Source organism: Palaemon carinicauda, chromosome 1 (genome assembly GCF_036898095.1).
Source record: "Palaemon carinicauda isolate YSFRI2023 chromosome 1, ASM3689809v2, whole genome shotgun sequence".
Taxonomy (NCBI): domain Eukaryota; kingdom Metazoa; phylum Arthropoda; class Malacostraca; order Decapoda; family Palaemonidae; genus Palaemon; species Palaemon carinicauda.
Window position 1 is genome coordinate 214046552 of NC_090725.1, and position 16228 is coordinate 214062779.

Genomic DNA, 16228 nt, shown 5'->3' on the forward strand with positions numbered 1-16228 from the left:
TGCTAAAGTCGGAAGGCATAATCTAGGGATAAAGAATGTGATGGGAGTCAGGGGTCTCAGCGAAGTTGCAAATGAAAATGGAGCACATTTCATAGGCTTCTGGTCAATAAACAATCTTGTCATAGGAGATACTCTTTTCCAGTATAAGGACATCCACAAACATTCATGGACTTCACCATGTGGCAATTACAAAAATCAAATAGATCATATTGCCATTAATAAAGAGAGAAGGAGGACTCTGAGAAATGTAAGAAGCTACAGAGAAGCAGATATTGGTAGTGATTACCAGCTTCTTATTGCCACACTGAAATTAAAACTGAAAGCCCCCAACAGAAAAGTAGATAGACTACTTAGGTTTGATACAACTAAGAGTCTAGAAGATGAGCCCAGAGAAACATTTGCAATTGAATGTAGGAATCCATTTGCAGTCTTAGAGACTTTAAGCGATGAAGAGCAGATAATCAATGAAGAATGGTGTGATATTAATAACATACATTAGGACACACAGTAACATGGATATCAAATGATATGTGGGATACTATAAAAAGCAGACAAAGGCAGAAATTGATTGTTGAAAGTTTTGAGGAAGTAATGGTAAGTATTGAAGTATTGATCGTGAGGTCAAAAGAAAAGCCAGGAATGACCAGAGAGAATATTCAGACAGGAAAGCAGATAAAGCTGACAAAGATATCAATTCAGGGAGTGGCTATGGTGTAAGAGTCGCCCATAAAATTAACAAAATCTTTACTGGGGCAAAGAAGAAGCATATACCCATCAAAAAGAGAGATGGATCTGTTATAACAACATAAAATGAAAAAAGACAACGTTGAATGGAACACTTTAGTGAGGTCATGAATAAGAGATAGGAAGGGAATAATTTGACTAGCGAAATATAACCAAGGCCCTTTGCGTCAATAAGCATAGGAGGAGATGATGATTGTTACTCTCAGAAGGCTAAAGTCTTTGTAGGCAGTAAGTCTGACTTGCCTGCTCGTTTGCTTACATTTAACCTATTACAGAATTGTACCCTTTCGAATTTAAATTGTTGGTTTTTTAAACTAAATATGTAAATCCAATATAATTAAAACTTTTGTTATATCAATGAGTAATTAGGTAATAAAATAATAATTAGAAATGTCAATCTGGAGTTTAGAGCACCCAAAAACCTGGACTACAGGTAAGACTAGGACATAATTTAATTGATTATGGGAAACTAAATGTTCTATTTCTTTACTTCACGGGCTGCAGATTGACACTATACTGAGGGAGTCAGCAATATGAAGATCAGGGGAAGCAGAAAAAATAAATGGAATTCAAGTAATTAAATTTTTTAATTCTATGCTCACCTGATATTCATATTCTATGGCCCCCTTCCTTCCACTGACTAGTGGCACCAATAGTATAGGGAGTTTTCACAATTTTAAGACTGAAGAAAACAATACAACATTTGCAACATGTTACTGTCAGAAGATCTAGTTAGTCTCATTGTTTACCGGAAGTTTTAGCATATTAGAAGGAAAATATGAGTAATTTTTCTAATTCTTTAGGAGTAACATTATCATCACAAAGCTTCTGGAGACAAAAACAATATGAATAACAGGAGAATAGAGAAATACAATTTATCATTGAATTTTTTTTATTATAATCTTTCATTAATAACACTAAATAAACTACTTTTAAATTTCACTTTGTAATCTCGGTACCAAATACAACTATGTATTTTATTAGTCATTTTGATAATGAATATATATATATATATATATATATATATATATATATATATATATATATATATATATATATATATATAAGCCATATATATTTTTGATACATTAATGTCTGGATTCTCTTAACGACCTCGGGATCAGAGCCCCAGGCGAAATCACACAAAGACAAGAGCTTGTGACCATCCGGGAATTGAACCCTGGTTCGACAAGCTTGTATATACAGTGACTACCACTTGGCCACGAAGAAAGATGAAGTCAATGACAATTCTTCCGTACTTATACCTACCCAATTTAGGTGTTTTGTACTTAGAATTGAAATCAACCTATCTTCACCATCGTAGGTAATTAGTAGTTTGTTACTTGGCATTCAATTAATGATAAATTTTGCACATTTAGACGTGTTTTTCATATTCAAATAAGCCATATATATTTTTGATACATTAATGTCTGGATTCTCTTAACGACCTCTGGATCAGAGCCCCAGGCGAAATCACACAAAGACAAGAGCTTGTGACCGTCCGGGAATCGAACCCTGGTCCTGTAAGCTTGTATAGACAGTGACTACCACTTGGCCACGAAGAAAGATAAAAGTCAATGACAATTCTTCCGTACTTATACCTATCCAGTTTTGGTGTTTTGTACTTAGAATTTAAATCAACCCATCTTCACCATCGTAGCTAATTAGTAGTTTGTTACTTGGTATTCGATTAATGATAAATTTTGCACATTTAGATGTGTTTTTCATATTCAAATATATTTTTGATGCAGGGTCATTTCTAGCTAACAGCAGGCAAAGTATATTCAAGTTTAAGTGTTAATGGAAAAAATCTACATTGAACATTAGTTAGTTCAAGGGGAAGAAAATAGTTGTTTAGACTGAAGTTGGTAATGATATGGCATGCCATTCACAATTACCCGCCAAGTATTATTAGTAATGCGCCTTAAAAGATCTCAACTTATTCAACTTCCTTTGTTACTCTGAGAAGGCAAGAGTCTTTGCTTGTAGGCAGTGTCTAATTTGCCTGACCAGTTGCTTACACTAACCTGACTTCCATAGCTGGGTCTAGTGGTCATAATCACATAGTGTTTCTTCAGTAAAAGTCTTGAATGTTCACTAGGCCTAACAGAGTCAAGTTCCTGTTGTAGAGTCTTGAATCCTTTAATTACTTTAAATCCTTCTGCTGCTAAACCCATGCAGTTCTGCATTCCAGGTCACTCTTTTAGACATTCATAAAGATTGCAAGGCAGAAGACCGAGTAGGTAATCAGAATACTCATATCCCTCCTCTTGCTAAAATAAGCACTCTTAAGCATCATAACTTTTAATTTGTGAGTTGGCATTTCATTTCATAGATTCTCTTAACTTTTTATATAGCATCATGTTCCAGATGACAGTGCAGTTTGGTTCACTTATGAGCTCGGTCACTAGTTCATCACACATTTACATTAGTTGGGTAAAGGCTAACATTCATGCCTTCGTTTCCCATACGGTTCTTACCATGAAGGAAACAAAGTTTACTGTGGGTTATGTGTATTCAGTGAGGATATATAGCCAAAAATAATATAAGTTTAAAAATACAGTAATATCTCGGTTCTCGAGCCTAATTCGATCAGGAATTGTGGTCGAGAACAAATTTGTTCGAAAACCGAAACAATTTTTCTCCTAAGACATAATGTAAACTAGATTAATTCGTTCCCAAGCACAGATAAATGTTCACATTCTTAAACTAAATGTTGTACTAATATGTAAAAATGTGTATATAAACTATTAAAACTATTCTCTTGAAGTGGGACATAACACAATCATTAAAAATATTCACGGAACAACTTGCCACAACTGTATCCGGGTGACATTTCTCAATAAAAAGCTGCAGTTCACACCATTTTTCAACACATTTCATTGATTAAGGCACTTGGAACCTCCTCCCCTTCCTTCATCCTCTTCTGATGAAAGGTTTTTTACCATATCCATCTGCTGCTGTTGTTGCAGATGCAGCAACTCTTCGGTTGTTAACTTGGTAGAGTGTCCTTCCACAAGCTTTTCTATGTACTCTTTTTCGACCGCAAGTCCCAAAGTTTTCCCCATGGTCAAAATCTCATCAATGACAGCACTTTTTTCAACTGGAGAACCTATTTCAGACCCAAACCCCTCAAAATCTCTCTTCGGTACACATTCTGACCACAGTTTTCTTCATGCCGAATTTAACATACAGTACGTTACAGCACTCCATGCACATGCACTATTAATGAGATTAACACAGCTCTAGATATTAAAGTATTCTTTCCAGAATTCTCAAAGTGTTAGCTCTGTGTGTCATTAGTCACTTCAAAATGCATTTGGAAAAGGGCTTTTGTGTAAAGTTAATTAAAATTCAAAAGGACATGTTGGTCCATGGGCTGAAGAACGGGCATCGTATTTGGCGGCAGGAATTCAACGTTGGTGAAGCTGAATTCATCAACTAATTCATCCTCTAAACCTGGGGGTTTAGCAAGAGCATTGTCCATGATTAACAAGCATTTTATTGGCAAATTGTTTACCGTGAAATATTCCTTCACATAGGGAGCAAACACTTTGTGCACCCACTCATTGAAAAACTGTCCGGTGAGCCATGCCTTTGTGTTTGCCCGCCACATAACAGGCAATTTACTTTTCATTATGTTGTATTTTTAAAGAATGATAGACGAGCAAAGGTTTTATTTTACAGTCACCGCTAGCATTTGCACACAACAAAAGAGTGAGCCTATCTTTCATAGGCAGCGATTTTTCCTCCTTTGTAATGTACATACTGGCCGGCATTTTTTCCCAGAATAACCCGGTCTCATCGCAATTGAAAAACTGCTGAGGAAGAAAATGTTCTTCCTTTACATAAGCATTAAATTCTTTAACAAAGCTTTCAGCTGCAACTTTGTTAGAACTTGCTTTCTCTCCATATCTTGTTAGACGATGTATGCCCGTTCTGTTTATTAATTTTTAGAACCAATCTCTACTGGCTTTGAACGTAAATGTTTCACTTTTAGCAATTGTACTAGGCATTTTCTTTTCTAGGTCACCGTAAATTTGTAAGGCTTTTTCCCAAATAACAGCTTCACTAATGCTATCACTAGCTAACTCCTTTTCCCTGATGAATATCAGTAGTAGCTTTTCCATTTCTTCCATTAACTGCGATCTTTGCTTCGTTATCAAGGTCACACCTTTTGCAATATTAGCTGCCTTTATCACTTCTTTGTTCTTAAGGAAAGTTGAAATAGTTGATTTTGGTATGACACAATGCGTAGCGAGATTTGAAATACGAACGCCAATTTCAAATTTGCCAATTATTTTATTTTTTAGTTCAATTGTCATTCTCAATGTCTTCTTCTTCTCTTCCTGTTCACTTCTGGTTTTCTTTGGACCCATTATGAACACCCAGATTTAATAACAAAGCACAAAATTCAGATTAGCACAATCTAAAACACAAGGGAACGCGCGAGTCTTCCTTCGATGGCTAGCTGGCTCAAACTGACGTTGTGAAGTTGGCGGGAGATGCTGTTCATACCAGTTCAGGTCATTTTGGCTGGTAAAGTTCTGAAAAATTTTTCGAATGTCGAGGCATTTTAAATTTGAATTTTTTGGTCAAATACCGACTTGTTCAAGTTGTGAGTTGTTCAAGAACCCAGTTACCACTGTATTCAAAGTTTAATTTTCACATTATACATTACTATTACTCTGGACCAGCCATTACACTGACTATGCCTTTCATCCATGAACCTCATATGTGCAACAGTAAGATGGTAGTTATGAAAAAATTGGTGTGAGTGAAGTGTTGAGTAAAACTTTATAGATAAAACTACCTTATACTGTAACTGTTATTAAGGTAAGTTCTGATGTGGAAGAACCTCAAAGAATTTGGAAAGAGCTATTTCTAAGACTATAGTGATCAGCACCCAAGCCCCTCTCCATCCAAGCTAGGACCAGGGAGAGTCAGGCAATGGCTGCTGATGACTCAGCAGGTAAACCTATAGGCTTCCCCAAACCTCCCATTCTTAGCTCACAAGGATGGTGATGTTGCAGACACTAAAGGAACTAACTTGCTTGAGCGGAACTCGAACCCCAGTCTTGTGATCAGCAGACAGAAGTTACCAATTGGCCACAACACCTCGTATAAGTTATAATTTTAGAAATTTTAATATTTATAGTTCAAACAATGTTAATATCTAATCATTTACCTAACCTTTTTATAAATTTCAATATAATGACTTTCTTTAAGCAGTCATTATGGTTTACAAACGAAAAACTTTAATTTCATGGTTTACAAATAATTTACTCATTGCTGTTTATGGATAATAATTTCGTAAGTGTTACTGAAATACTTTTCTTTTGCAGTTAATTCTAGTGTTTTAGAAGGCTTTCTTTTAACAGAAAAGAGTAGGCATGTTGATTATAAAAGAAATGATGACCATATAGCCACTCTAGGATTTGTCTTTACTACAGTGCAACCTAACTAGTTTTTGTTATCTTAAAAATTCGATGTCATTAACTCCCTTTCTGGCAGCTCAGAAATTCATTTAGTTCTTGACTCATAGTAATATTTCAGGCATAATCTACTCTGTTACCAACCATAACCTAACTCCTCATGTGGTAAACTAGTGGTTCTAATGCATTATTCAGTAAAGTTTGGTGGTACATGTCTCCCTGATTTGAGATCTTCTCGCAGAACTCAAACTATTTATTTACACTTTCCTTTTGCAGTGAAAACATTGCTCTCCAGCATTTGTAGCCAATCTTGAAGACACCTAGAATTTGCGAGACCAAAAACCAAGATGGTATCCTGGATCCTTATATTTTTCCTCTCATAATAAAAACCCTCGTATAATTACCTCAGGTTAATTGTTTTCTTTTTGTATACAGATTCACTAAATCTGCTGGATTGCATCTTGTTAGAATAGCTGTGTATTGTTTGTTTATAGGTTTGATCTTGAGAGCATGTACAATTTGTAGGTTGGGCTTGGTGGCAGATGCTTGTCTTGGAATGGACACGAGCAGGAGAGTGGAGCATCATCTATAAACCCTTGACTGTGAATGGTGGCTGCGAGTTTGTTGTGACAAAGGTACACTGGCAAGGACTGGAGTTATGGTTCATTTTTCAACGTAACAATTAAGAAGCTAGCGCTATAAAAAAAAATAATAATATGGCAGTAGCATAACAATACAGACCATAACTGCATTGTGCTACACATTGTAGAATTTTGTTCATAAGTACAGTATATGATTATGCTCAGTACAGCAGGCTGTGTAATAGATAGGTTGAATGATCCAAATGATAAGTCTTTCCTTTTGGGGTTTGGAACAGCACTTGGCTTAAGGACAAAGATTCATCTCCAAGCGGAAATCCAGGCATGTATTGTTTTGGAGTTTCATTTGCAAGAAGGCCAAGGCAATATAGGCTCTTGGTCATCAAAAGGGAAAAGGGTCAGAGCAACTATCTCAAGTGGTCCCTATTTTGGGATATGAAGGACAACTTCATTACTTTCTTTATGTTATTTGCTATGTTGATGTTTATCATAGTTGTGAAATTATACAATTTTACTAGTTTTCTAAATTAGTCTGCATACTTAAATTATTTATTAAAGATGTGGCTTTATAGCATCAAAAACTGGGAGTGACAAGAAAGTTTATGTTGATGGATATTCTGACAATTGATACTCAATTTTGTAAAAAAAAAAGGTAGAAAAATGGGTTTGCACAATTCCTCTAATTATCAAATCTTATTTCTCAAGGTTTACAGGAGGTAGATCTAGAGAGGGCATGTACAGTAGATAATTATATATTTGACTTTGTTTGCTATCAGATTACCAGTTGCCCACTTCTGGATTAATGTGGTAGTCAGAACTGTTACCTGGAGGTAAGATATATAAAAACAAAATAGAATTTTAACAATGAAATGCATCATTTTGATACCTCCAAGACACATGATTGTATTCTCTCCTCCCTACTTCTAGTAGTTAATGTATTAACCTTTATCCTATGGATCTCAGAAATAATTGTGGGATATTCATGAATTTGCATAGGAAAGTGCTGTTTATCATAATTGAAATATAAAATCTTAGCCCCGTAGTGTGCATTAAAATAAAGTTACAGTGTGTTACATACAGTATATGGAACATAGGTTTAATGACCAAAAAAAAAAAAAAAAAAAAAACCAGAAATTTATAAAAATTTATTCAGAGATTTTACAAGTATAAAAATTTGTGTTATTATTTTCTCAAACACATCTTAAAAACTTTTTGATGAAGAATAATCTATTTGGGCATACATTTCCATAATAGAAGTTATGATAATTTTCAAAATATTTTACTTCATTCAGATTGGAGCCATACATTACTGTAAATATTTTGCATGTTTTTGTGTTTTTCTTACAAAGTTTGCAATACCTTGGGATGTAGATGTCAAAACATAATTTACTACATCAAACCGAACATCATTTGGAATTGTGTTGGCACCATATAACATTCTTTGGTGCGGTAACTGTTTTACTATGCCATCTGCATAAAGCTACTTGTCACCTGAATTCCAATTGGGAGAGTTTATTTTCTATTTAACTATACTATGCACTTGCCATGCAGCAATGGTAAGTATAATGAGTATGTTTAGAAATAATGTCCAGAAACATTCTTTCCCTTAATCCAAAAGTTCAAAGTTGGAGCAAATGTTTTTATGTTGACCAGGCTGACATGAGTCTTTTTATAGTTTGTATATGACATATCTGTTTTTGCCGTTGTTAATAGTTTATATAGGACATATCTGTTTTGACGTTGTTACTGTTTTAGAATGATTTATTGTTAACTTGTTCTCATCATTTATTTATTTCCTTATTTCCTTTCCTCACTGGGCTATTTTTCCCTATTGGAGCCCTTGGGCTTACAGCATCTTGCTTTTCCAACGGGGGTGTAGCTTGGCTAGTAATAATAATAATAAAAATAATAATAATAATAATAATAATAATAATAATAATAGTATTAATAATAATATGAGGATGGAAGCCAACCCATTAGAAGTGATTAGATCAACACCCCCATACCTTTATTGTAGGATTTGATTAGCTGTGGTTGTGGGATGTCCTTTTTGTCACCGTACACTCTTATTTTCCCCATTATGGACTGGAGTATGTCTCTCAATTGCTTGCAATAGCAACTACTGAATTATCATACCACTTTGCAATGTATACTTTGCCATCACTGCAATAATCAAATGAGCCTTTTTCCATCTTTTTTTTTTCAGAGTTTTGGACGGAATAAGAGAGTTGACAGTACCAGCTGTGCTGTTCTCTCTTAAAGTATCCATTGCCCTTTCATCTCTTATAGTATCCATTGTCCTTTCAGAATGAGTAGATCTTAGCTGGTGAAAGATTTATCAAAATAGAGCTGATATTTCTCAACATCAAAATTTGCTAAAATCACATCTAGTATCTTGGTAATGACACATGGACCAAAATGTTGGATTGCTCTATTCTGTTCCTTCCCTTGATACAACTTCAAATGGTAGGCATAACCATCACTGCCAAAAAAGCACCATACCTTGAAAAATAATCGAATTGGTTTTCCTTTTATAAACCTCTTTGCAATATGGCGACCATAATTTAGAACCATTAACTCACCAGACTGCAAGCTTTTCACTCAGCATATTATACATCGGAGAAAGATTAGGCATCATATTTCCTGTCTCAGGATATTGGTTATCAGAGAAATGCATGTATCTTTTTATATCTAGGAATTTTTTCCTACTTATTATATTGTACATAGCTGGTACATCCAAATAAGGCTGACTTGACCAATAATGGTTTCCTTCCAGTACAGTGTGATAGCCTGGAAAGCAGTAAAATGCCTCAAAGATTTCTTACATTTTTAATTCAGTAGTTTCACAGTGTGGGTTATTTTTTTCACTTTTAGTATATAAGTTGGTTTGCGTGACAATTGTCTTCACCATATCATCAGAAAGCATTTTCCTTACTTCATATGGTGACAGTTCACCCATTTTCTGCAACTCATCAAATAAACTTATGTTACCTCATAGCATAGTCTCATCAAAATCACACTTTCTTTCCACTTCGGCAAGTCTTTTTTTATTTGACATTGGTTGTTCACTGCTATCATCATCATTTTCAATCTCGTTTTCCACCTCCAGCACTCCTGCTGGCTCATATTCTTCCTCTGGATCATCAGTCACATCCTTTATATACCATTCTTGGTCACAGTAATCTCTAGAAACTAGCGGAAGTACAACTATCTTTACTGAATGACTTGAAGATCCTGCTGTATTCAATGCTTCTTGAAATGGGGTAACCTTTGTTATTACTCGTTTCCCATAAAATGATCTGGCATTCATGATCTGGAGAAAAAAAAAAAAAAAAAAACAGACAGAATGGCTAAAGGAATGATCATGAGTGATATAAGTTATGTAAACACTATAGAAAAAAACTGATATATACCGAATTTTGACATGACAAAATATTCAGATAATCAGTTTCAGCTAATCACAAATAAGAAAAGGAAAACCCATTCACTCACCAATATTTATCAGTAGTTTACACAGTTTGCAGAGATGCTAGATCCAACTAACTGCCACAGATGTGTCATGTGTCTCCTTTTATATCTGTTGTTTACAGTCACAAACAAGGATCAGAGTGATAAAAGTGCATTAAAGACAAGTAGAACCATCTAGTTACTGAAGTAGAACTAACATAATCTATTAGCTACTTGACTTGTTTGAGTAACTCTGAGTTTCCACACTATGGATTGCTAAAACCCTCAATGTTCCTTTAATGGAACATGAAATAAAACAATGAATTTTTCATATATATAAGGGTGGGCAAATATATATTTAGCTATATATTCATATAGCCTATCATTTAAACTAAGAAACTGAAACAGAAAAAAGTGAATAACAAATATATCTTACTAACAATACAAATATTTTCCCAAATATATTTTTTTGGGGGGAGATTTTTTGAGGAAGTTCAAATATTCTCTAAAATTATACCATGCAAGGTGATGTCATTTATTTTCTCTTAACTCGATAGATTTAGCAGTAACGTATACTATGAAAAGCAAATATTTCATATGAATTAATATATATGACCTTTAGATAACCTAGAAAATCACGTTACATTTAACGACACTGTCGACTTCAAAATGTGTGTAAGACCTGAGAGGTGGGAGAGTATCTGTGGGAGCTACATTTATGATTAATTCTCCTAGAATGATACTCCTATATGGGCAATCCTTAGTGAAAAGAGATGTAAAGAATATTTTCTTTTGTTACAAGTCAAAAGCTCAAACTTTGTACACCATATATAAGCACTGTGACCTGGAGGTAAGTATCAAACTAACAAATCTTATTATTAAAATTCTGTTACTGTATACAGTAATGTACACACCCAAAAATATATCTTTAGCTTGACAGGACAGCAACTGAAGACACAAGTCCAGAAAGAAAAAAAGATACCAAGCCTGTACAAGAGGCTGTAAAAAATCTCATAAATTTTGGATACAAAATCTTGAAAATCATATGTGGTAAATCTTATGCTGTCAAGTAGCAAAAGTTATACATACTTATAATAAAAGTTTCCTTCTACCAGCTAAGCTGATTTACTTCAACTAATGTAAAAAAAAAAAATACCAAAGTGCCTGAGGACATAAACCATGAATGTTGGTTAGTTAAAAGTAAAGTGATAGAATTGAATAAAAAAATTCTATGTATATATATATATATATATATATATATATATATATATATATATATATATATATATATACAGTGGAACCTCTACATACGATCTTAATTCGTTCCAGGACCTGGATTATATGTTGAAATGATTGTATGTTGGAGCGAATATTCCCATAAGAATACACTGTAATTTGTATAATTCGTTCTACAGCCCTAAAACCTATGATAACTCCTTAATAAATTACTACACATAATTACACATAACAATAGAGTGAACCCTCGCTACTTCGCGGTTCGACCATCGCGGATTCACCACTTCGCGGATTTTTTTCATAACCCAGGTATATACATATATCGCGGATTTTCCCGAAATATCGAAAATACCGCGAAGTGACCGATGGTGCGAGATTAGAGAAAGTAAGGAAAATTGAATCGTGATTGATTTTCAATATAAATGAAACTTTGAGGAGCAACAAAGATATCATTTGCTAGAGAGATAGAGAGAGGTAAGGAATGGGAGGTAGTGAAAAGTAGCCCACAGAGAGAGAGAGAGAGAGAGAGAGAGAGAGAGAGAGAGAGAGAGAGAGAGAGAGAGAGAGAGAGGGGTTTAAATGTAATAAACAAAAAAATTTGATAGGTTATAACACATTGGTGCTTATGCAATATCAACTGTATACTGTAGACGGTTTGAATAAGTTAAGAAATGGTATAAATGATACTTTGTTAGTGTATTCATACACACTCAAGAGCGGCAGCTAGATGACAGCTGATCTAATCACAGCCAAAAGTAAAAAAAAAAAGAAGTCAACAATACTCGATTTTTAAAACAAACCCGAAATTTAAAAACAAAAGTACACGCTTTCTTAATGTGCAATTAACTATTTAAAGAGTGGCAATTTTCTAGAATAAAATGATACTTCCCAAAAAATAGTGGTTTGCTGATGAAATCGGATGCCGTATTTTTAGCTATGATTGAAATGGATGTAGAATCGGCCTAATTATTTCGTTTCGTATTTAATTGACACTAAGAAAACTAATTTTAGTTTCTTCATCTAAATGTAAGTATTGTATAACACGAAGAGAGAGAGAGAGAGAGAGAGAGAGAGAGAGAGAGAGAGAGAGAGAGAGAGAGAGAGAGAGATCAGCTGTTGTACTCAAATGGCGTGTTTTTGTTTCGTGAGAATTTCATCGCCACGACTATAACAACAACATACTGTACTGAACTTTACAGTATTTTACAGACTACTGTAATATGATAAAGTAAAATATTTGTAATCTATTTTATATGAAATGGGGCTATTTTTTTTTGTTTAAAATTTACATTTACGTATGTAAAACAACTCTCTCTCTCTCTCTCTCTCTCTCTCTCTCTCTCTCTCTCTCTCTCTCTCTCTCTCTCTCTCTCTCTCTCTCGTAGATTGTTTTCCTGCTTTGCTACGTATGTATGATTTTATATAGATACGGTAAATAATATTTGTAATAACATATTTTATTAAAGCTTTTACTGTAATATCATTATTTATCACTTTCATCATTCGCGTTAAATTCCTTAGTTTGTTTACTGAGCGTACTTTATGACGCCGTCGTTTCAGGCGGCGTCATAAAGAAAAACATTTCATTTGGAAGTCCTAAGAAAAATTAAATAAAACATTAGTAATAACCAAATCAACATACTGTACTGAATAATCAATATAATCGATGCAGAAACTAACCTATACACAGATGTGTAAATGCGTTTGTTTCTTCATTATAATCAGAGATAAACGTAAACAAAACATTGGTTGCCGTTTTTTATCGTGCTTTTTGGCGTGTTTAGGAAACGCATGATATAAAGTCGCCTTTAATATTTGTGCCTGTTTTAGTTTAGGGTACTGTAGTACATGCATTAAGTGTTCTGTACATTAAAGGGTAGTTTGTTAACAGTACTACGTACAAGGGAAGGTTTTAAAAGTCTGAATATACATGTTAAATAAATAGGTAAATATGCTGTCACTACTTCGCGGATTTTCACCTATCGCGGCCGGGTCTGGAACCTATCTACCGCGATAAACGAGGGTTCACTGTAATATAATAATAAAAGAGATTTAAAAAATAATAATTATAAAGAAATAATAAATAAAAAAGGTGTTTTTATTGTCACTATACCTTAGAGAAAGGCCAACGCAGGTGTAGGCTTTGCTACGCAGGAGGAGACGGACGGTCTGCGAGGAAGTAGAGATGGTGACTGCAATAATGTACCGTAACTTACTCTAACTTACACTGCATGAACTTTAACCTAACTTAGCTTAATTTTCTTTTTAATTTTTATATATATATTTTTTTTTACATTTTTTTTCTTTTGATTTTTAATTTTAATCACTTTCACTCAATTCAATCTGAGTTTTCTTTGCTTCAATTTCTTTCTCTTCATCACGATCACTAGACCGCTTCATAGATTTTTTAAAGAAACTATCGAGAGAAAGTTGCTTGGTACGGCTTTTCAGAATTTTTCTGAAATGGGTTAAGTAGACATCATCGAATTGCAAAACTACAACGCAAGCCTGAAGTTTCTGTGGGTGATACTTATCAATGAAGTCAACCACGTGTTGATGATGTGCTAACATCTTTTTTATTTCAGCTGACCTTAAGATGTGCTCTACCTCCTCTATGTCCTCCGACTCACTCAACTGCGCTTAGAACTCATCATTCTGCATGGCATGCAGCTCCTTGAGTTCCTCGGTGGTGAGCTCTTCATGATGCTCCTCAACGAGTTCGGTGATGTCATCTCATTGACCTCCAGACCCATGGACTTGCCAAGGGATACAATCTCTTCTACGTCTTCCTCTACGGCAAGCACAGGTTCAGGCTCAGGGCCAAAACCTTCAAAATCTCTGGAAGAAACAGCATCAGGCCAAAGCTTCTTCCAAGCTGAATTCAGTGTCCGTCGAGTTACTCCCTCCCAAGCCTGATCTATGATCTTCAAGCAGTGCACGATATTGAAATGGCTCCTCCAAAATTCATGCAAAGTTAAGTTGGTGCTTTGCGTGACATTAAAGCACTGCTTAAATAAGTGCTTGGTGCAGAGCTTCTTAAAATTAGAGATGACTTGCTGGTCCATGGGCTGGAGGATAGGGGTGGTGTTCGGTGGAAGATACAGCACTCTGATGAACTTGAACTGGTCGATGATATCATCTTCAAGTCCTGGGGGGTGAGCGGGAGCATTATCCAAACAAAGCAAGCACTTTAAAGGCAAATTACTCTCCTGAATGTACTTCTTAACAGCAGGGCCGAAAACTTGGTTTACCCATTCAACAAAGAAATGCCTGGTAACACAAGCCTTAGAATTAGCACGCCAGAAAACATGCAGCATGTCCTTATTGATTCTATGTGCCTTAAATGCCCTAGCGTTTTTGGAATGATAAACCAATAAAGGCTTTATTTTGCAATCCCTGTTGGCATTGGCATATAGGGCAAGAGTCAACCGATCCTTCATAGGCTTATGTCCAGGCATTTTCTTCTCTCCGGCGGTGATGTATGTTCGACTAGGCATCTTTTTCCAAAACAGACCGGTTTCATCACAATTGAAAACTTGCTGTTAGAGTTCTCTTGCTTGATCAAATTTCACTTTGGATGTTGGAACAATCATATGTAGAGCTTCCACTGTATATATATATATATATATATATATATATATATATATATATATATATATATATATATATATATATATAGATACTGTATTCATCACTGTAGTTCTTTTCAAATCTGTTAAAATCTTAGTCCTATTGTTGTTAGAAGTTTTTTCCCAAACACACCAGAAATTATAAAAATTTTCACAAGCTTTATCATCATAAATGTACAATTTTCACCTATTCAAAATCAGCCTAATTGAATGTTCATTGAAAAAGTGTGTACAGCAATCTCCAAATAATAATTAATTTTACTAAACAAACACTATAAATGTACTTACATTACCCATCTGCTCCAAACTATTTAATTCCTGTTTTTCACTGTTCATCAACATTGACATGGATGGAGGAATAAAGCCAACAATGCATGATTTCATTGCTTTTAAAGTGATTACTTTAACCTGGAAAGAAGAATGTGAAAGTGAGGGAAAGTGTAAGGGGCTACAAAGGGAAATAAATATAAAGTTTCACAGATGTAAACCAATTATAATGCACTTTACCAAGGTGTGCCACACCTAAATAAAAATATTAAATGAAAAACTTAATTATTTCTCTGAAACTCCCGATATTCATTTTTCTTTGTCTCTAGGAAGCTCAGTTTATCAACATTTACTCATAAAATGTTATAAATTAGAAAAAGTTACACATCCCTCCATCTTCTTCTCGCAGGTAGTAGGTTGGCCAGGGCACCAGCCAACTGTTGAGATACTACCGCTAGAGAGTTAAGGGGTCCTTTGACTGGCCATACAGTACTACAGTGGATCTTTCTTTCTGGTTATGGTTCAATTCCCTTTGCCTACACATACATCGAATAGTGTGGACTATTCTTTACATATTCTCCTCCATCTTCATACACCTGACAACACTGAGATTACCAAACAATTCTTCTTCTGTCAAGGGGTTAACTACTGTACTGTAATTGTTCAGTGACAATTTTCCTCTTGGTAAGGGTAAAAGAGACTCTTTAGCTATGGTAAGCAGCTCTTCTAGGAGAAAGACAGTCTGAAATCAAACTATTGTTCTCTAGTCTTGGGTAGTACCATAACTTCTGTACCATGGTCTTCCACTGTCTTGGGTTAGAAGTCTCTTGCTTGAGGGTACACTTGAGCACACTATTCTATCTTATTTCTC

At 34.8% G+C, this 16228-nt stretch overlaps 1 protein-coding gene across 1 annotated transcript in view; it reads right to left on the reverse strand.

The window, feature by feature from the left end:
- LOC137653989 (BRCA1-associated ATM activator 1) overlaps nt 1–16228 on the reverse strand; it is a 379147-nt gene that overhangs the window by 103584 nt on the left and 259335 nt on the right. The window contains exon 13 of the mRNA XM_068387628.1: nt 15379–15498. Coding sequence (XP_068243729.1) covers nt 15379–15498 — 120 coding nt within the window. The remainder of the gene's footprint in view (nt 1–15378; nt 15499–16228) is intronic.